Source organism: Hakea prostrata, chromosome 1 (genome assembly GCF_041222555.1).
Source record: "Hakea prostrata isolate BN-2017 chromosome 1, UWA_Hpros_2, whole genome shotgun sequence".
Taxonomy (NCBI): domain Eukaryota; kingdom Viridiplantae; phylum Streptophyta; class Magnoliopsida; order Proteales; family Proteaceae; genus Hakea; species Hakea prostrata.
This window is the reverse complement of record NC_142600.1, coordinates 11565663-11588110: the sequence shown is the minus strand read 5'-3', so window position 1 is coordinate 11588110 and position 22448 is coordinate 11565663. Positions and strand designations below refer to the sequence as shown.

General features: G+C 37.2%; 1 protein-coding gene and 1 pseudogene across 2 annotated transcripts in view; both read left to right on the top strand.

Moving 5' to 3' along the window:
• LOC149027481 (disease resistance protein RPP2A-like) overlaps positions 1-17725 on the top strand; it is a 24263-nt pseudogene extending 6538 nt beyond the window's left edge. Inside the window, exons 6-11 of the transcript XR_016172824.1 lie at positions 1067-1145; positions 15232-15812; positions 15927-16035; positions 16094-17056; positions 17155-17481; positions 17579-17725. The product of XR_016172824.1 is annotated as a disease resistance protein RPP2A-like (transcript). The remainder of the gene's footprint in view (positions 1-1066; positions 1146-15231; positions 15813-15926; positions 16036-16093; positions 17057-17154; positions 17482-17578) is intronic.
• Positions 17668-22448, top strand: LOC149027480 (TMV resistance protein N-like). The gene is made up of 6 exons (XM_089162970.1): positions 17668-18217; positions 18387-18900; positions 19024-20140; positions 20252-20578; positions 20677-21315; positions 21424-22448. Exons 1-6 carry the CDS (start codon positions 17881-17883, stop codon positions 21865-21867), a joined length of 3378 nt encoding a protein of 1125 aa, XP_089019096.1. The 5' UTR covers positions 17668-17880; the 3' UTR covers positions 21868-22448.

The window sequence follows — 22448 nt, the reverse complement described above, 5'->3', positions numbered from 1 at the left end:
ATAACCCTTCATCACCCACGGACCAGGTAGAGTTGTTCTACAACAGGACAGATAACTGGAGCCTTATCAATGGCTGCAATCTGAGGTAGTGACAGCTCTCCATACTGGTCAACTACAATGTTAAGATTAAAAGAACCCAGGATAGTAGTTAAACTTACCTTAGGGTTCCTACCAAGATAAGCAAGTCAAATGAAGAGCAGAATTGTCTAGAACTCCACATTCTTCATAGTTGAAGTGGTAGAAGGGTAGAGCTTTTGTCCTTCTCCACTTTTGTTCCTGTGACCTTTTTCTTCCCCCCCATGGAATGACAGATTTTATTACCTTGACTGTAAATTATCCTCAAGGTGGATTCAAATACAATGGTTGTGAGCTATTATGTAATAACTCGTGTGGAAAACTGTGGTTTATTTGGCTTGACATTCTTAAATGTGTATAGTGCAGTTTGGGAGTAAGGATCATGGAGAAGGGCTGGTTGTGTTCCATGACCATGAAACAGCTAACGTTCATGGTTAGGAGTTTGCAAAGTAGGTTATGAAGGAAATAGGTGGACTGATATTCTCAATGATGATGATGACAGTAAAATAATCTAGAGAAAGGCCATTAAGGGTGGATGCAACAAGATTTGAATTTTTGGACTTGACCGATGCCAAGGAATCAACAATAGTTTTGATGTACTGCAGGTATTCAATGATGGGCGAATTCCCTTTATTTATTGTTTGAAGCACACTATGAATATAGGTTCTTTATTTATTCGTGAGGGGAATTTATACTGGGAATTAACTCTATAGTTGTCGAAATGTATCTTGTAGAATGGTTACTAATGTTTGTGGCATTTTCTTTTGGCATTGTTAAACAACGAAATTGTTGAGGATTCATTTTGATGGTTTTCTTCTAGTGATATGATGTTTACTTAGTGGTTGAGCTTAAGCCTTGGTCCAGATCTAGATGATCTACATAGAAGACTAAATGAGGGTTTCAGGATATTGATGAGTTTTACCATGTATATAGGTTATCCAAATTGAAAATTGGTTTCGAAACTTTCTCATTAAAAATTGTCATTCTTCAGTGTCGCTTTTTTAAAATTTGCAAATATGAAACTGGTGTTCTCTGTGCCAATTGCTGATCTCCACAAGACAGTAGGGATGGTATGGATTACAAAAATAAAATAATTAACTACTCGACACAGGAATTACGCTAACAGCACTTTAAGAATAAGATATTTAATTACACCAATGATAATAATGGACTTAGCTTAGACAGAGAAACTGGTAAAAATAAATCACCTGATGGCTTCTGAGTTGCTTGTGAATCTCAAAACCTTTCTTGTGGGGGTCATGCTCTACATCATCCAAGGGATCACTAATAACATCAACCGGACGCCAACAGGTAAATTTTTGCGCAGGGATGCTGTCTGAAATGATGGTGGAGATCCTTTCCACCTAACTTGCCGTGCTTCCATTCTTCCCCTCTCACATAAGGCCTGACATAGGACCTGCCTATGTCATAACATGAATGGTCGATGTCTCTGCAATGGACTTTCAATTTCCTCAAATTTATTGTGCTAGAAAGAAAAATTATTTAGTATTCTGCAGCTCCACAATGAGCAGGAAATCAACTAAAAAACAATGACAATACAAACGATAAACTAAATTTAAATAGGAGGCCTGCAAACAATATAGTTTCAATCCAAACCCAAACTGTTAGCCCAAATTGTACCAACCCAGATGGAAATTTTGCTGATGTCCATATCTGGATTAGGTGCTTTCAAGCCGAAACTGAAGAAGCTCATGCCAAAATTGACTACAATAACTGCTTCAGCCTACTGTGCCCTGAAAATACCAAGTTATATAATAACCTCACTTGTATGAATACATCATACTACATACAGGACATGCTATCTTATTTCTTTATTTTCAACCGTAACATCCCTATTCTTTGAAACAATATACGAGTTATAAGTAGCCAAATTACCCATTTCTACAGAAGCAAGCGTTTCTCCCAAGAATCCTTCATCACCTAAATCTCATCGTGGACATCTTTGAAGGAACAGAGCAGATAGAGTTGTTCTCCAAGAGCACTGATAACCCGAGCCTTATCAACATCAGTAATCTCAGGTAGTAACAACTCTCCATACTCTTCTTGGTAGTAGTGGGGCATACATTTGGGTCCCTACTAGGATAAGCAAGCCACTGAAGAGCAGAATTTACAAGAGCCACACATTTTTCATAGTTGAAGAGGTAGAAGGGAGAGCCTTGATCCTTTTCCATGAATTTGTTCCTGTGGTTTTTCCCCATTTCTAGAGTAGAATGGGATTCCCAACGTAGATATGTGCTACAATCCTACGTATATGCACCTGTGACATCATAATTATCAAGAATTAACAGCACCTTGAGACTTTGTTGGTGTCATCTGGTTTTTGGATCTTCATCAAGGTCCGCTTGTAGAAGCTCAAATCCATGAGTGTTGTTGAGATACATGGATTGCTGATAAGTGAGAAAACCACCACCTCTGAATCGTCAAAAAGTGGCAGCCTTACCGTGAAAGACATTAGAGGTGAAGGTCCACTCACTTAAGCACCAATTCATGATCAATTTCTACTGCTGCTCTTGTTCCCAAACATCTACGTTTGCCGGAGTACATACTGAAAATGAGGTTGAGCTATTGGCTGAAGTGAATTTTAAGAAGGAAGGAGGATTGCTTTAGGATTAAAAGACAATGGGAAAGCCCAATTCAAAAGACTCTCCTAGAGGAAACTAAAAATTGCAGAATGTGGAAGGCTTTGGCACGATGTGCGCCCTTTTTCAGATGCGCTTTTCGACAATTGCTCATGTCATATTTTGTTTCCTATCAAAACCAATATCTGTGACACTCTATCTAACCCACAAGTGAAGTTCTCATTCTGCCCATTTTGGGTGTTAATTATATTTTTGTTTACTCTTATAACGCTGGAACTTTGTGGTATCCAAGTTTCCATGGTCTGAAGCGCTTTGGCATGACGGTCAGAACTTTCAGTGTCATGTTTTAGCGAATTACATACTTCTTATGAACATAATTAGCACTTGAAATTTGTAGATTTATGAAGATAGACGAAGCTTAAATTTCCAAGAGCTGACATCTGAAAATATTAAATTGGTTAACTCGACCCAGAATCCTACTCATTACGCTTTCAGATGTATATTTCATTGCCATCAAGCAAAATTTATTGATTGTTTAGTTTTCTTGATATGTCTCTGAGAATTATGACTTTATTAAGAACTGTTTTTGTGATGAAGCTGTCAAAGCTGTCTAAAAGTAAGTGCTGGTCCATTGGGCTTTCATATAGGGATAGTATACAGAAGGCTAACAAATTCAATGAAAGCTAGCAACCTGAGCTGAGAATTGGTCAACATGATTGTCCTGATTACACCAATGGTAGCGCTATAAAATTCGGGTTCACATCCTTTATAATTCACTTCAAATTCCTACATTGCAAAATTAGCTCTTTTACTGAGAATGTTCAATAAATTTGTTTGCTATGTTGCTGATGGTATCTGTCATATGAGGTTCTTTTTCTGTTGGTGGTAGTTTTTTTTTTTTTTTTTTTGGGGGGGGGGGGGGGGGGGGGTTTGGTTGGTTGGCTGGGTCAGTTCTTCAATTTAATCCCCTCTGTTTTTGAAGGTTTGGTTGAATGCCTTACTGGTGAGGCGCATAAGTTGAAGCATAATATACACAAAAGTTCTCAATTATGGAAAACTTTGTTCTTTATCAGATGATATTGTTTCATAAAGATAAGTGGTTCTGATCATTATATAATTGGTAATAACTGATATCACTGACTGTTAGTATTTAGTTGAAGTGCTGGTTTTATAATGACATTGGATTTTGATTAGATACAAGGCTTGCCTTCCAACATTCATTTCCTTCCTCTTTTATCTTGTCATGTTAGCCATTTGTGGGATTATAAATTTGAAATGTGGTTTGCTTCTTTATTTTGGTTTCTTGCACACTAATCCATGGCCGTATGATAATAAATTTCTCAGTATTATTATCAAACAACTGATATCACAAGAACATGGGTACCAATCTTAAATATAATCAGGTTACAGAAAATAAGGAAAAGAACCAAGAATTGTAACAGAGAAAGCTACAACTGTCTGACAATGTCCAACAGAAGCTACAGTTGGGTAACAAAAGTAACAAACTGAGTCTAAAAGTGGTCTACATACTCCCATTGTATGTGAACCATCTCATAATGGAGGAAGAACATGATGTGTTTCATCAGATCTAGTGTCGTCAACTATGTACTCACAACCTAAATCAGATCAACAGGTATTCGTGTTTACTAAAAGAAAAAGAAATCGGAAACAAAAAAAGCAAAGCAGTTGTTATAAGAGTAGATACTCCCCTGAATAGAAATAACCATTATTTTCAAGAATCTTTTATAAAAATCCGGATTTCTTTAATATTATTAGGGAAAAGGCTGGTCCTTCTTCCCCTTTACATTTTATACCACATCTGCAATGTTATGCTCTAGTCTGTGCTTTTCTTCTTCCAAATCATCATAGATAGGTTTTACATACTGGTAAACTATTTAACTCCATGAAATTGTAAATAAAGTGATTCAATCTAACTTAAATAATAAACTTTAAAAAGAAAATTCAATTTTGGGAAAAACAAGATATTATAAGAAGGCAAGCAGCTTGAAACTCGATCAACTATCCTGTAGGTGCTTTCGAGTTAGAAACAAGGAAAATTGATATTGAAAGGAAATGTTTTAAATAGTATACAAATTATAAGAAAACTTGCTGACAAATATAAGAACAGCAATTTTAAACTGTAACATTTTTTGTCACACCAGTGAAGGACAGGTCGGGAATGGTGGAATCCTAAATCTCGGCTCAGTTCCATCTTTGGTAGAAAGTTGAACAAGACTCCCAGCATAGGTCTCCATATCAATAGTACATGGAACACCATGAACCATAAGATATCTAGCCACTCTTCTTTTATAGGGGTTCATCTGATGCGTTGAGTATAACACCTTCCTTACCACATGGGCATGCATAACTGAAACCACCTATCTGTTCTTAACCTGAAATACATCGTTTTCCTTGGTGGATGTTCATCTAGATTTTCAATTGAGAATTTTTCACCCCAGAATCCCTCACATCATAATCCTTCATCACCCAAAAATAGAAAAGAACATAGGAAGATTCACTACATGATAAAATTCAGAAAATGCACAACGTTGTCCTCCAAGTACACTCAAGATTCTCAAATATCTGCGTAGTTTGTCAGGCAACGGTGGCTCTCAAAACTCCTTTACCTTTAAGGGCAAAGTAAAAAAATGAAACTTAGGTCTTTGGAACTGTTTGATGTCTTTGTAACCCAATTGATCTTGAATATGGTGGCCATTGCTGCTTTTGTACTTTTAGTTACTGCTAAGGGTGTCGACATATTCCTGGTGGAAGTACATGTACTTCGTCTCTCCCCAAGAATGGGTGGTTAAGTGAGTAGACAGTCACCATTCAAAAGGGAGGATAGCCATCACTGCTTGATGTAACTTCAATGGGATGAGGCGAGAATCGAGGATCTAATAAGGAAAATCAGTAGGCCATCACGGTTTCAAGAACCATGCGCTTAGGGATTTAGGGTTGTTTAGGGGTTTTTGGGTTTGTAGGGGTGGCATACTAGGTTTGGGCTGTTTGACTAGGGTTTAGAGGTTAGGGGAGAATGAAATACAAACCTGAATCTTGCTGTTTTTGGTTTCAGATTTGAATTCTAGAAGTCTAGTGTTTTGGGAAATTAAGGTTTCAAATTTCTAGGTTTCTAGGTGTGTGTTAGGGCTAGGATTGTGGTCGACTGCTAAATTAGGGTTTCAATTTTCCTGCATTGGGGATTCCCGGAATCCCTGGTGAAAACACTTGATCCTCTGCTGTAAGGCCTCTTCAATAATTTTATTCATCAAAACTGATTTGGTTACAAGCTATAAGCTGTATTTATAGCCTTTATTGAAAGACTCTAAGTCTATTAGGACTCAACTTTGAAAGCAAAACGGATAAGGACTTTTATTTTAACATGAATCCTTTTTAAAATAATATTCCAACTTTACTACTCCTAGAGTGACCCAAGCAACAACATAAAAGTGGGATTAGACAAGGACAACTAATTATCTTGACATAGACTGACTCAAGTAACAAAATAAGAAAATAGTTGGACTCTAAATAAAATTCTACTTGTAAGTTGTAACTAGACCTATTTTGGCTTGATTGGGGCTGCCCAAAATGCCCATGCTGTTGAAAAGTTATCCCACACTACTGGGGTCCGGTGATACATCACTGCTAACATAGAGCTGTGCAATATTTTCCACCTTGTAGTCATTTATGACAGGGTTGTAACCAAATGCAAAATGTCCACTTTTGAGTAAATCAAATTTGTAGTGGGCAGCATTTGATGTTTTTGGATAGAAGTAGTCTTGGCAATACAATTTTCCATTTTATTTGGATGCACAAAGTAACCCCGAGGGGTGGCTCAGTTGGCAAAGCCCAACGCTTCCACGTAAGAGGTCAGAGTTCGAATCTCTTCGGGACCAAGGGCGAAGCCCCGCCTATATTAATTATATAAAAAGCAAGCTGGCCCGAACTAACCTCATTTCCAAAAAAAAAAAATAAATAAATAAAAGAAATTGGTGGATATCTCATGTTCACAAACATTGGAGGATCTTATGAAAAAGAGGCTTCTGTTGTTATTGGTTTCAAATGGCGTTAAAACTCAGATTTCTTGTTCTTTCCAATAGGTTTGCGATTTAGAGTTTGTTCTTTCTAATAGGTTTGGCAATTCTTTATATGGTTTTTTAGTTACAGTATGACTTGTTCAACTGTAAATGGTTTCTTGAGATACAATGGGGGAGTATTTTTTAGGGATAACATTAGGGAAATTTGAAAAATTTTGAGTAATGTTTGAATTCCTTAACAGAGTTTCCAAAAGTAATCCTAAGAATGAAATTCAAAAAGTTCGATTCCTTGTATCTAAGCTCAAAATCTCTCAGAGCTCATTATAGAATAGGGTACTGAAACAGAACTTCTATGTGAGTTTAATAGCATGTTATGGAATATGAATGCTCCCGCCACATTTATTCTGTGCCATTTGCCCATTTTGACACATAAGTTATCAAAATCTTGTATTGTAAACTGATCTAAATTAAGTGTGCTGAACCAGGTATTAGGCACACATCTTGTATGCCGACTTTGGAGCTTAGTGGGCCCAGACACACTTCTTGCAAAAATGTGGGGTAAGGTTGGGTTCAACCATGGGCAAGGCGCTGATGGAGGGAATCGGTGTCTTTTCACTCGAAAATAGAACATTCTCGTTCATCATCCCTAAACTGTATTTCGATCCTCAAACCATCAACGAAACCCATCGGAGAAGAATGAAGAAGGTGGAAGATCTGTGAAAAAGTTGCTCTTGAGAACGAAGAAGAAGGCGAGTTGCTCTCGAGAACCCTCAAATCTGTCTCCAAAGGTACCTTTCAGTATCTGCTTCCGCATTTACGGTTTCTCTGGTAGGTGTTTTATGCCTGTATGTTTCTTCTCAATCAAATCTATATCAGTTGTATCGTAGTCTGAGCAGCCAATGTGTTCAAGTCGGATGAGTTGAGATCCCTAACAACAAGTGAGTTAAGTTTCATCTTCAATCGTAGTAGATCTCGCCAAGTCCTCTGCAACCTCAATTTGGAGAACAAAATCACCAAAGATTTATTCAAAGAGGAACTCAAATCTGTCAAAGACAAAGTTTCTAAGTACATCATGGAAGGTGAACTGGTAATTCTTTTTCATTGTGTCTATTTATTTTGTTGTTCCATCTAAGAATTGGCTTCTCCGTGTCTTACTAAAAGGGGTTTCTTTTTGGCTGAATTTCTTTTTGTTACGATTGGGGAAATTCAATGAGGCCAGAAAAGGATTGGCTATTTGATGTAACCGATGTCAGAAAGAGATAACTGGATTGTGGCCTTCCTCGGCACGACTTAATGCCTAGAAGAACTAAAGACAGTTATTGCATAGGCATGTAATCTTACTTACTTCTGACTATCAAAAGGTATAAAATGAAGTTTGTTCAATTTAACGAAACCAATGTGGATGCATTTAGCCTTTCACATGAATGATGAAACTAGCCCTACAGCTGATGTTCCTCCTTTATGATAATTGTAATTCAGTGAGGTGAGAAAGATTAGGCAACTTAAGATGACCTTCCAGTATGGGTTGTGTAGGAGTAGGATTCCCTATCTAATGAATAAATTATTTAGCAGTCTGATGGATTCTTTTTCTCTTGGGCTTAAAAATTTCCTTGGTGAACCTGGAAACCATACTTAGGAAATGAGAGGGGTAGTCCCTGATCCTGTACCAATTATGTTCATCTCTTGATTTATCAGTGCTCCATATTTTGTTTCTGATGGCAGTGGCTTCAAAGGTTCATGTGCCACTGCTGATTTATGTGCCGTCAGCCTTTCCTTTGCCTTTTCAGCTGCTAACAGAGCTTTGTCTCTGCTCATCTTTATCAGCTTCCATGGGTCAATGCTTGCAACATAGCCAGGCTTCATATTAAAGTTAGAAGATTCCGATCGTCCATCAATTTATATTGACAGTTTCATTGGTTTCTGAAACTTACAAGCAACTGTTAAATTGTGAAGATCGATAAGAAAGACATAGGAAAGTATAGAACAGACCTATATCTAACCCGAGATGCTTTGCCTTCTTGAAATGGTTGTTGACTTGAAATGCATAAACTCATCTCAGTAATTTCTTTTAATTATTTTTGTGGTTGGTTATAATCAGTTGTTACCGGTATTCTGTTTTTAGATACTTTTTTTTGTCAGTGTTCTTTCCATTCTTGTGGTATACTGATGCTGAAAAATTCTAATCAAGTTATGAGGCATTGACATTATATTGAAAGCTTCATTTTTCTTTATTTTATTGCCTTGGTGAATAAATGGCTCTTGGTTAGTGTTATGTAATGATATCTATGAATCTTTAAAATGTTCCGAGTTCCAAAAAGCATGATGTGGTTCATGCTTTGGTGGGTGATGTTTTTAATTGGTGGTGCCATCCATATAGTAAAGAAATAAACAGGATGCATGTCAATGAAAGACACGGGGGAACTTGCCATATAGAAAATGAGCTAGACCTTGAGTTGGGTATCCTTCTAAGCATGGCTCCACGTTGGTCTGTTCTTCTGGTCAGGTGTGTCTGTGAGTTTATGAGAATTGATGTTGGAATAACATTGTTCAGGTGCCATTGTTCTCCCAGTTCTTTAAATGAATTGATACTGATCAAACCCCTTTTGTCAAGTAGTTGTTATATATCATTTTCCAATATTTCTTACTTTTGTGATGCTTTTTTCCTTCTTTAATGTGCTGGCTTGTTTAAACATGTTGTTGAAGGAATTTGGTTCACTGCTTTCTGCAATCTATGAGATTTGCATTGATCTTTGTATTGCACCTGCTACTATTTAGTGTCCTTCCCCCACATGATAAAAAACTTATATCAGGCTTGACATGTTTGAAGAATATTGAGTGCAATACAGCTTTGTATCTAGGATTTGGAATTAGTTACTATGATGCATGAGGATTTCTCCAAATTTATGCTGGTATAAATGGTAGAATGCTTAACTTGGCCACCCGTTGAGTTAATAGGATTTTGGCCTGCAGCTATAATGTTCATATTAGAAATTGAATGAACGCTCCAACTCTTTCTTGGCTTGGTTTGAGATTTTTGTGTGTGTGTGTGTGGAGGTAGGGGAACCGATCAATTTTATTATAATTTGATTTGAAATGAGATTGTTTTACAGAATGTTTATGAGTTATGCAATTACCTTGAAGGTCTGCTCATAAATTTATTTTCGGGGTGTGACTAATGGATTCTATGTTTCTTCATGGTGGATGACAACGTGAGTTTATTTTTGACTCATTGATGGATTAATATTAGTAACTTAAACCCTCACATCATATTCACACTTGATTGTTGTATACCCATTAAGTGGATGCAGCTGATTAGTTGGAAAAGATAGTTGTCCAAGTGCTGTGGATGATTCCATTGTTTTATAGAACTGTTTTCAGTTTTCATATTTTGATGTCTTTGATATAATTATGGTTTCAGTTTTTGTATTTCGATGTTTTTAGATTGAAGAGTAAATACATTCTTCGTGACTTCAACATTGCTAGGGCTATGGAGGTACTGCAGTTAATGTTATTGGATAGGGCCATGTTAATGAAGGCAATCTTATATATCAGGTTTGACCCATCATGGAGAGAGGTGCTAATATTTGCTGAACCCCATATTAGGGAGGATATTCTTGAGACAATGATTGTAGTTATCCAACCACCTAGTGGAAAATTATTCAGTCCATTTTTTACTAGGAAATGGACCATCTATTTCCTAGGAAATAGTAGATGTATGACATGTCCCAAGATCACATCAAATGGTTGAGATCCATTTATAAGTCACATCAAAGAGTTGTGATTAAATTTATAAAAAAAATGATGTGACTTGCAAATAAACCCTAACCTTTTGATGTGATGTTGGGACACATGTCACACATTTACGAGCAAAATGAACTGGATATTGGTCCACCACCTAGTTGAATTCTCAGCTTGAAGCAATTTGCATATGTTAGTCTTTTAGAGATGCATGTGGGGAATTATTATTATTTTTTTCCCCTTCGGATGGATTTTATTTGCTTTGTGGATGATATTAATAGCTTCGAACAGTTTCATATCATGGATGTAAACAATTGTGCGGTGAAATTTAAGTACTTGTATTTAGTTTCTTTATTATTATTAAAAGAAAAAGGGTGTTCATTTTGTACATGCTATACAAGAGTTTGTACCCATTTGCCAGAGAAACGTGCCAAACCATACAAGATTTTAGTACTTATTTTGTGCTGAATTGGGCAAACTAGCATTAGTATAAAAAATTCATTCTGTCATTGAAAAAATTGGTACAAAATCATTGTCATATGGACCCTAATTGAAAAAAAAAAATTCCTTATACCCCTCTTTACAGCTCTATCGATTTATCTTGAATTTTTTATATTTATGCTAATTTTTTAAAATTTCTATCATAATTGATATTTTATAATTACCTCTATTCCATTTAATCTGGAGGATTATGCTCCAAAGATCGTAACTTTTCTCATGGGTTCCATCCAAAAAGAGGCCTTGATGGTGTCTCCTTTTTTTTGAATCTTGAACCACTGATTCTGCCACAGAAGAGCAGAACTTGTAAGAAGCTCAGATCTATGATGATTGTTGAGATGGAATGGCATGTACTCACTCCATCTCCATAAATTGTTGCTAAGTGAGTTAAACCATCACCTCCGGCTTGGTAAAAAGAGTTAACCTTAGCATGGAACAGCAGAACCTTGCCAGTGATAGAGGTGAAAGTCTATTCATTTAGCACCAATTCATGATTGATTTACACAATCCTTTCAGCTCGCAAAACATCCATGTTTGACAGGACATGGATTGCAAATGAGTCAGTTGGCTGAATTTCTCTTTCAGAAGCAGGATTGGTTAAAGAGGGAGATGGATCACTTTGCTCTAGGAGTGAAGGAAAAACCCTACTCAAAACGATCTCCCAGGGAACTGAAAGTAGCAGATATGGCTTATAGGGATTCAGATCCACTCTAGCAGGGGCTGGAAACAGTTTGTCCACACATTTGAAGAACAGTAGAGAGATGGCAGTAAAAAAAAATCCTCTGCTGTGTACTTTTTCTGTTGTGTAGAGTAGTGCATTTTTGTACCAAATAGATTAAGATTAAAAGTTTTATTTTAAAATTTTAAAATCCTAAATGGTCTTGTATTTGTTTTGTTTTTTCAGCCAACCATTTGGTACAATAGTGTACTGCTGTGTACAGCAAAGAGATTTGTACAATAGAGGACGTTTTCCCGAGAGTTGGCAAGGATTTTTTTAATAGTTTAAATTAGATAAAGATTTGCTTAAATTAAATCTCAGGAAAAAAAAAATCTTTCTGTCACCCTTTGGGTCTTGATAGGGATTTCAATTTGTAGCCCGAATTGTTAACTGAACTGTACCGGCCCGTTATAACCCGAATTGGCCCGAGCCGAACCTTAATGGGCTGTGTTTGGGTTGTGGGTGGCGGAGCCCGCACCAATCCTAAACGGAACCGCAACCCGTTATAGCCTATTTTACAACCCGTTTTATAATTTTACATTAAATAGTATTTGAATCATTATATTACTACTAAGTTGTTGGTACAACTAAAAATTTAAGCATGAATTCAAAGATCAAATAATCATTCTACTACTTAATACCTAGGTTCTTGATTTCTATTGGATTGGTGGATTTTTTTTAATGAAAATTGATCAATAACAACTTTGTTTTCCATATAATTTTGGCTTTTGTTGTAGGATGCTCAATTTTTTTTTCTTGTTCTTTTTTTTGCACACCATAAACGGTTAGTCAACTCGAGTATAAACAGTTATCCGAAACCGTTAGTTAGCCCGAACCCAAACAGCACCCTAAAACCGGCCTGAAACCGTTATTTTGTTAATCGGTCGTGTTTGGGCTAGGTGTAATTCAGTCCGAAATAGTTAGGCCCAGCCCAAAACCGCACCGTTGACACCCCTAAGTCTCGATCAGATCAGAGTGTAGTTAAATACAAGTCCGTATTTTTTTTCTGGTCAAGGGATCTGTACAACCACAAATTATTTGGGGCCTACAAGTAAAAAAAAATTCATCACCCTAATTTTATGGGCCCCTTGTAATTTATGGTTGTAAAGTCTTTTTTTTTTTTTTTTGGGCCAAGGTTGTAAAGTCTTCGAAAAGCAAAGAGTGCTCCCTGGGGAGATGATCCGGACAAGTTAAATACAACCAACAAGGAAGACTAGAAAGATTTGATTTGATACACTTAAACTACTATTTTCTCTTTCATGCTTAATTGGAAATTTTATTTTAAGGTAGTTGTTATATTGGAAACTCAATATTCTATTGAACCTCTCCTTCCACTTGATACTTGTCTTTTCTCATAAGTCAAAGGATTCAGCCACCCGTAATATTTTAATTTAATGATAATTATTAAATTTGTCTTATTTCTTGGATTAAAATATATTACATAGTTGATATTTTAATGGACGATTTTTATATGTTGGAGATGGGGACATTACATTTGACGATTAATTTAAATAATATATAGAATAAATATTACTTATTTCATCTCTTAGTCGACCAAATGACATTTGGATTCATTCTTAGTTAGATAATTTCGCTTGTCTCCTTTTTTAATTGGCAAAAATATTAAATACCTTCCTTCTTAGTCGGTTAATTTTTTTAATTAAAATTTATTTTTATACTGTTAAGTATTTTTTTTAGAGCCTTGAATAACCCTTTTAAGTAAAAGATATTTTAATTTGTTAAAAAAAAAAAAGGTTTTAGTTGAAAATTTGAAATTCTAAACTAATCTCAATTGCAAATTATAATGCAATTCATCACTAGAGTAGTTGGCATGGAGGACAATGCAATGACTCATCTATATAGGGTCATTAAGTGCAGCATTGGAAAATGGAATCCGCACATGGTGAGAATTATTAGATCTTATTATAAAAATAAAATAAAATTAATGAGAGAGATTTCATGAATCCTATTGTTGATTAATTGTGAAGGATATAAGATACTGAGCTTTTTGCAATGCATATTGAAAATGTATCGGCTAATTGCATGTACTCAAAAATTATACTTTAGTATACAGATATAATTTGTCTTAGTTGTCAAAGTCATTTAATTGTAAAGAGTGAAGATATTCCAAGAGGTTGGCTCTTTTGGTAGATACCGACAATTCATAAGTAAGAGGTTAAGAATTCGAATTTTCTCAAGATTGGAGCTTCGTATTGTATATATGAAAGTTATTCCCTACCTCCAACTTATATATAAAACTATTGCTTAACTTTGATTCTTCAAATTCTCTAGAGTCCTAATTTGATATTCTCTCTTAAGTGTAGAGTTTCAAATTGAAATATATGTGAATCATCTCTCTAAGAGTTTTTTTTTTTTTTTTTTTTTGGTAAACAGATTTTTAATTAGAAGGAGGGCAAGAAAAACCCAAGACATCCTGATTACAAGTTTCAAGAAGCCAAGGAACGGAGACAGACCAAACAGTCCTACTTGCCATGGACCGGGCCTTCCTAGCTAGGGAATCGGCTACAGAATTAGCCCACCTAGAGACAAACTGAACCGACCAAGATGGTTCAGAAGATAGCAACATCCTAATATCCTCCACCACAGGAAGAGCATCTAGCTCAAAAGGGAAAAAATGATCAAGCAGACCTTTACACAGAGTCAAGGAATCGCTTTCAAAAAAGATGTTCTTTAAGCCTTCCTGCCCAGCCCAGAGGAGGGCTTCCCTGATAGCATGAGCTTTGCCTGAGATGATAGAGGAGACCGAGCAAGGGATTGAAGCCGCAAAGATGCAAGAGCCACAGTCGTCTCTTGCGATGAAATCCATATCAGCCAGATTTTCAGAAGAAGAGAGAGAGTAATCCGAATTGATCTTAGAAGCAGCGATTGGAGGGATCCAAAATCTAGCAACATCCTGAACATCATCACGAGTAGGCTGTTGTAAGCTCCAAAATTCGTAAAAAGCTTTCCAAGATTTTTTCACAACTTGTTCTGGAGTCCATAATTTCCCATTAAAAATCAAGTCATCTCTCTAAGAGTATTCAAGCTCACTGTAATAGACTAATAGTACTTTTATCAAAAAGAAACAAAAAATGAAAGAATAAAGATTATAAACCATGGATGGAGAACGCACTTATATCCTACCTGGATCCAGCTGTTTCTAATTTTAAAATGCAGGCACTCTGGGCACTTTTCTTTTTACCTTCCGAGCAACTTCTCTTCTCACTGTGATGTCTGACTTGCGTATTTTCTCATTGGATTGTATCCGTCTCCTGTAAAATTGAAGTAAAAAAACACAGTGCTGTTGACTTTGGTATGAATTACGAGATATTTAATTTTAATCGTCGTGGAGGACACACCCACCTATAGCCTGTTTGGATCCAGCTCAAGCTGTTTCTAATTCTATAATGCACGCACGCTGAGCATTTTCCTTATACCTTCTGAGCAACTTCTCTTCTCCCTGTGATGTCTGACTTGCAGATTTAATCTGCGTTTTTTCTCTCTTTTGTCTTCCACTTTCCCTTCCGATCTTGTGTCTTGCATATACTCATTGCATCGTGTCTTGTAGTCTCTGTTTTCACTCGTCTTTGGTAGTAGAAAGACATCGTCCTTCAGATCTGATCTTTTGCTTAATTTCTCCGCCATGGGAGCCAAGATGAGCTTCGGAGCCTCGTCGACTTCTGATCTTTCGCATAATGTCTCCATGGCTGCCAACATGAGCTCCGGAGCCTTGTCCAGCGGAGCCTCGTCTTCCTCCGACCAGTGGAAGTATGAAGTATTCTTGAGTTTTTGTGGGGAGGATACTCGTACTAACTTCACCAATCACCTCTTTGACGCACTAGTCCGAGAAGGTTTTCAGATTTTCAGAGACGAAGATGAGCTGAACAGAGGAGAGGACATTTCTTCAGAAGTGATGGCAGCCATTGAAGATTCTAGGGTTGCCATTATCGTCTTCTCTCAGAATTATGCGTCTTCCACCTGGTGCCTTGGTGAGTTGCTGAAGATCCTCGATTGCAAAAGAGACGGCCAAATAGAAAGGGTTCTCCCTGTTTTCTACAAGATCGATCCGTCGGATGTCAAGGTGCAGTGGTGGACGGCTGCTCTCACAGAAGCTGTGAATTTGGAGGGGTGGGATTTTGTAGATGGCGGGTAAGTCTTATTAGTCAAATCCTTTTGGTTCATTGAGCATCTTGTTCTTTGTTTCTTCTTTTGTTCCTTTTTGAATTTATACGCATTTATATGTTTTTTCATCAACATGATCAGGCATGAATGGGAACTTATAAAGGACATTGTTAAAGCAGTGTTGGCAATAACAAACCCTACTGGAGGATGTTTGCATGTTGCAAAATTTCCAACTGGACTTGACTCCCACGTAGAGGCCATACGCAGTTTGCTGAATGAAGGCGGATCAGATGTTGTTCGCACCATAGGAATATATGGCCCCGGTGGAATTGGGAAGACAACCATCGCAAAGGCCGTTTTTAACATTATGTCTAGAAACTTTGATGGTAGTTGCTTTCTTGCTGGTGTTAGTGAGGTTTCTAATCAGCAAGGAGGTTCTCTGTGCCTGCAAAAACAGCTTTTCAGTGATATCTTGGAAAGGTGAAAGCATAGATATTTGCGATGAACACGAGCGAATATTTATGCTCAGGGAACATCTACACCGTAAAAGAGTTCTCATTGTTTTTGATGATGTGGTCGAGATGAAAGATTTGATTAAATTGGTTGGTAGCGTTCAATGGTTTTTTCGAGGATTTTATCGAGGAAGTCGAATCGTCTTGACAACTAGAGATGTACATTTGCTGAATGAATTGAATATAGATGAAACATATAATTATAGAGTCGAGACAATGGATGAGAATGAATCTCTTCGACTTTTCTGCCGCCATGCCTTCAGACAAGATCATCCCTCAGAAGGATATGAGAACCTCTCGGAGAAAGTGGTACATTATGCAGGAGGCCTCCCATTAGCGCTCGTGATTTTGGGTTCTCTCCTGTACAAACGAACTCCAATTGAGGGAGAGTGTCAATTGGAGAAACTAAAAGAGACAACCATTGAGGATGTCTCAAAAAATCTTAAAATAAGTTATGATCTATTAGATAAATTTGATCAGCGGGCATTCCTTGATATCTCATGCTTTTTTGTTGGAATGGACAAAGACCGGCTAAGTATGATTTTAGATGCTTGCCGTCTGAACGGAGCAGCTGCGATTAAAATTCTCAAAGAGAGGTCTTTGGTAACAATTGATGAAAATTTTGACAAGCTACGCATGCACCATCTAATTAGAGACGTGGGTAGGGGAATTGTTCGCAAGGAGTGTATCGAGGATCCAGGAAAGCGTAGTAGAGTGTGGAATATTGATGACGCCATTGGTATATTGAGAAACCTCACTGTAAGTACTATTGGCACATACAACTACATCTCTTATAATAATAAATACATGATGATTTCCCCCTTTCTTTATATATATTAATTTATCTCTTTTGTCAGGGAACAAGAACTATTGAAGGCTTTCAATTGTTAATACCCCCAAATGGTGAAGGGCATGAGTATTTTGGCAAAGTGAATATCAAAGGTTTTTCTAGAATGCCAAATCTAAGATTTCTTCAAGTGAACTGTGGCTTGGTTGATGCAAGAGAAAACACAATAGATTGGGAAGAATCTCGTCAAGAGGAAGTTATTTCATTCAAAAACTTAGTTTTCCTCGATTGGTTTGGGTTCCCTTTTAAATGTATACCGGATAATTTTCATCTGCGGAACCTCGTCATTCTTCAAATGTGTGAGAGCAGGCTTATTAAAGTTTGGGAAAGAACCAAGGTATGTGAAATTAAATTTTGCCAATTTTTTGTTATATTTATTTGAGTGAATTTTATGATATGCCATTGGTGGAAACTCATTTTGTTTTATCTTTCAGGATCTAAAAATGTTAAAGGTCCTCAACCTTAGCTACTCTCTTGACTTAACCCATATGCCGATTTCTCTGGACTCCGGAATCTTGAGAGATTGGATCTCCGTGGTTGTTGCTGCTTGGTTGAAGTACATGAATCTATTCGTTGTCTGAAGAAACTTGTAGAATTGAATCTATCCAAGTGTAGCTGTTTAACAAATCTTCCATGTTGTATCAACGAATTGGAATCGCTTGAAGTACTTAATGTTTCTTCTTGCCCAGTGCTTGGAAATCTGCCGAAGGGATTCGGGAAATTGAAATGTTTAAGAATGCTTAATTTGTCAGAGTGCAATTGCACAGATGATGATATAGCTGGTTGTGGTCTTGGGGAGATTTACTCGTTGGAGTCATTGAATCTATCCTACAACAGATTTAAGAGCCTTCCAATGCTTCCGTCAAGTTTGCAGTCTCTTAAGCTACGGGATTGCTACAACTTGGAAAGATTGCCACATCTATCAAACTTTAAGCAATTAAAGGAGCTAGACGTTGAAGGATGTAAGGAGCTGATTGGAATTGAGGGCTTAGAGGGTTTGAAGCCTGCAACATTTATAGACTTGCCTGATTGCCAAAAATTGGAAACTTCTGTGAAGAAGAGAATATTTCAAGGTTTTTATCTGTCTCTTGTAATCTGAGTTTTCCTCTTCTTTTCCCCTTTGTCTTGCACTTTCCCTTCGGGTCCTCATTGCATCGATCTCTTGTAATCTCTGTTTTTCACTCATCTTTGGTAGTAGAAAGCCATCGTCCTTCTGATCTTTTGCTTAATTTCTCCATGCAGCCAACATGAGTTCTGGAGCTTTGTCCAGCAGAGCCTCGTCTTCTTCGCGTCGGTGGAAGTATGATGTATTCTTGAGTTTCTGTGGGGAGGACACTCGTACTAACTTCACTGATCACCTCTTTGACGCACTTGTTCGAGAAGGTATTCTGACCTTCAGAGACAACGAAGAGCTAAATAGAGGAGAGGACATTTCTTCAGAACTCATGGCAGCCATCGAGAATTCTAGGGTTGCCATTATCGTCTTCTCTCAGAATTATGCGTCTTCCACTTGGTGCCTTGGTGAGTTGCTGAAGATCCTCGATTGCAAAAGAGACGGCCAAATAGAAAGGGTTCTCCCTGTTTTCTACAAGATCGATCCGTCGGATGTCAGGAAACAGAGCAACAATTATTCTCAGGCATTTAAGACACACGAAAAGTGTTTCCAGAAGAAGCTGGGAAAGGTGCAGAGGTGGAGGGATGCTCTCACTGAAGCTGCAAATTTGGCGGGGTGGGATCAACGAAAGGTTGCAGATGGGTAAGTCTTACTAATCAAATCTTTTTGATTCATTGAGCACGTACATTTCTTGTTCTTATCTTTCTTCTTTTGCTCCTTTTTGAATTTATATGCATGAATGTGTTTTTTCATCAACATGATCAGGCATGAATCGGACCTTATAAAGGACATTGTTAAAGAAGTGTTGGCAATAACAAACCCTACTGGAGGATGTTTGCATGTTGCAAAATTTCCAACTGGACTTGACTCCCACGTAGAGGCCATATGCAGTTTGCTGAATGAAGGCAGATCAAATGTTGTCCGCACCGTAGGAATATATGGCCCCGGTGGAATTGGGAAGACAACCATCGCAAAGGCCGTTTTTAACATTATGTCTAGAAACTTTGATAGTAGTTGCTTTCTTGCTGGTGTTAGAGAAGTTTCTAGTCAGCAAGAGGGTTCTCTGCGTCTCCAAAAGCAGCTTCTCTCTGTTATCTTGAAACGTCAAGGCATAGAAATTCACGATGAGCACCAAGGAATCAATATGATCAATAAATGTCTACGCTGTAAAAGAGTTCTTATTGTTTTCGATGATGTTGTGAAGATGACACATTTGGATAACTTGGTTCGTGGCTTTAATTGGTTTTGTCCCGGAAGTCGAATCATCTTGACTACTCGAGATGAACATTTGTTAACTGAGTTGGATATGGATGAAAAGTGTACATATAGAGTTGAGATAATGGATGAGAAGGAATCTCTTCGACTTTTATGCCGCCATGCCTTCATACAAGATCGTCCCTTAGAAGGCTATGAGAAGCTCTCAAAAAGTGTTGTGCATTATGCTGGAGGCCTCCCACTAGCTCTCGTGACTTTGGGTTCTCTTCTGTACAAAAGAGAGCCAGTTGAGTGGAAGTGTCAGTTGGAGAAACTAAAAGAGATACCCCTTAATGATGTCTTGGAAAAACTTAAAATAAGTTATGATCTACTAGATAAGTTAGATCAAAGTGCATTCCTTGATATCTCATGCTTTTTTGTTGGAATGGACAAAGACTGGCTAAGTATGATTTTAGATGCTTGCTATCCGAGTGGAGTAGTTGTGATTAAAAGTCTCAAAGAGAGGTCTTTGGTAACAATTAATGAATTTGATGACAAGCTAGCCATGCATGATCTAATTAAAGACATGGGTAGGGAAATTGTTCGTAATGAGTCTATCAAGAATCCAGGAGAGCGTAGTAGAGTGTGGAATATTGATGACGCCATTGATATATTGAGTAACCTCACTGTAAGTACTATTAGCACATAGAGCACATACAACTATATATATATATATATATATATATATATATATATATATTATTTATTTATTTATTTATTAATTTATCTCTTTTGTCAGGGAACAAGAACTATTGAAGGTTTTCAATTGTTAAAACCCCCAAATGGTGAAGAGCATGAGTATTTTGGCAAAGTGAACATCAAAGGTTTTTCTAGAATGTCGAAACTCAGATTTCTTCAAGTGAATTGTGGCTTGGTTGATGCAAGAGAAAACACAATAGATTGGGAAGAATCTCATCAAGAGGAAGTTATTTCATTCAAAAACTTAGTTTTCCTCGATTGGTTTGGGTTCCCTTTTAAATGTATACCGGATAATTTTCATCTGCGGAACCTCGTCATTCTTCAAATGCGTGAGAGCAGGCTTATTAAAGTATGGGAAAGAACCAAGGTATGCAAAACTTAAATTTTTCCGATTTTTTGTTATATTTATTTGAGTGAATTTTCTGATATACCATTGGTGGAAACTCATTTTGTTTTATCTTCCAGAATCTAAAAATGTTGAAGGTGCTCAACCTTAGCTACTCTCTTCACTTAACCCATATGCCAGATTTCTCTGGACTCCGGAATCTTGAGAGATTGGATCTCCGTGGCTGTTACAGCTTGGTTGAAGTCCATGAATCTATTCGCTGTTTGAAGAAACTTGTAGAATTGAATCTATCAGAATGCCGATGTTTAACAAATCTTCCATGTTGTATCAACGAATTGGAATCGCTTGAAGTACTTAATGTTTCTTATTGCCAAGTGCTCGGAAATCTGCCGAAGGGATTCGGGAAATTGACACGTTTAAGGATGCTTAATTTGTCAGATTGCGATCGCACAGATGATGATATAGCTGGTTGTGGTCTTGGGGAGATTTACTCGTTGGAGTCGTTGAATCTATCCGAGAACAAATTTAAGAGCCTTCCAATGCTTCCGTCAAGTTTGCGGTCTCTTATGGTAAGGGATTGCTACAACCTAGAAAGATTGCCGCATCTATCAAACTTGAAGCAATTACAGGAGCTAGACCTTGAAGGATGTAAGGAGGTGATTGAAATTGAGGGCTTAGAGGGTTTGAAGTCTGCAACATTTATAGACTTGCGTAATTGCCATAAATTGGAAAGTTCTGTGAAGAAGAGAATCTTTCAGGTTTGTTTGTTTACTCCCACTAGCTTTCTATCCCTTGAAAAAAAAAAAAAAAACAATTTATCTGATTTTTTTTATAATGAACATGGTCTGACTTGGTCTCATGGACAGGATATATGTAAAGAATTTGGAGATGGTAATGTCTGTGACATCTTTCTTCCTGGGAGTGAAGTTCCCGATTGGTTTGACTTTCAAAATGATGATGGCCAGGAAATTGCCCAACGTAGTCACTTGAAGATGCAGCCACAACAAGGTTTGATCATATGCACCACCTTTAGACAACCCCACCTCTTCTGCGACACCATTTGGTTTCATGTTGAAGTTTTTGATAGTTCAAAGAATTGTATATGGAAGCATGCCAAAGAAATTCCCTATGATGAAGATGTGAAAATGATTACTTGGGTGATCAAGATATCCAATACTGTTTGGAAGTCAATCGTTGCTGAAAATGAGGATGGGGAGACAGTAACTATTTCAGCCTACTGTGTCTTGATGCAATATGATATGCCAATTAAAAGAAACGATCCGAGCCAAATTGGGCACCATATTTTCTGAGCATGGTATAAGACGAGAGTTGACTTTGTCAGAAAACGAGAGTTGGTGTTCAGTTGGTTTTGAGGATTCATCCATTCAATGGTTGGTGTTCAGGTAGGAATTGATAACTTTCTTATTGGATTGGGTAGGAGATAGGCCCATATATACATTATCTTATTGGATATCTTTTGGTTTGATGATTTCCCTCTTTTTATTTATTTGTTAATGTATCTCTTTTGTTGGGATCAAATACCTTTATCAATTGTTAAAACACCCTTTGGGCGAATAGCATGAGTACTTCGGCAAAGTGATTATCAAATGTTTTTCTAGAATGCCAAATCTAAGATTTCTTCATGTTGACTATGATGCAATGGAAAACACTACAGATTGCAAGAATCTAGTCAAGAGGAAGTTATTTTGTTCAAAAACTTAGTTACGCTTGTTTGGAATAGATCCCCTTTAAAATGTATACTAGATAATTTTTATTTGGGGAACCTTTTTATTCTTGAAATGCTGCGGGCTTATTAAAGGTTGGGAGGGAACCAAGGTACGCCAAATTAATTTTGCCAATTTTTTGTTATATTTATTTGGGTGAGTTTTAG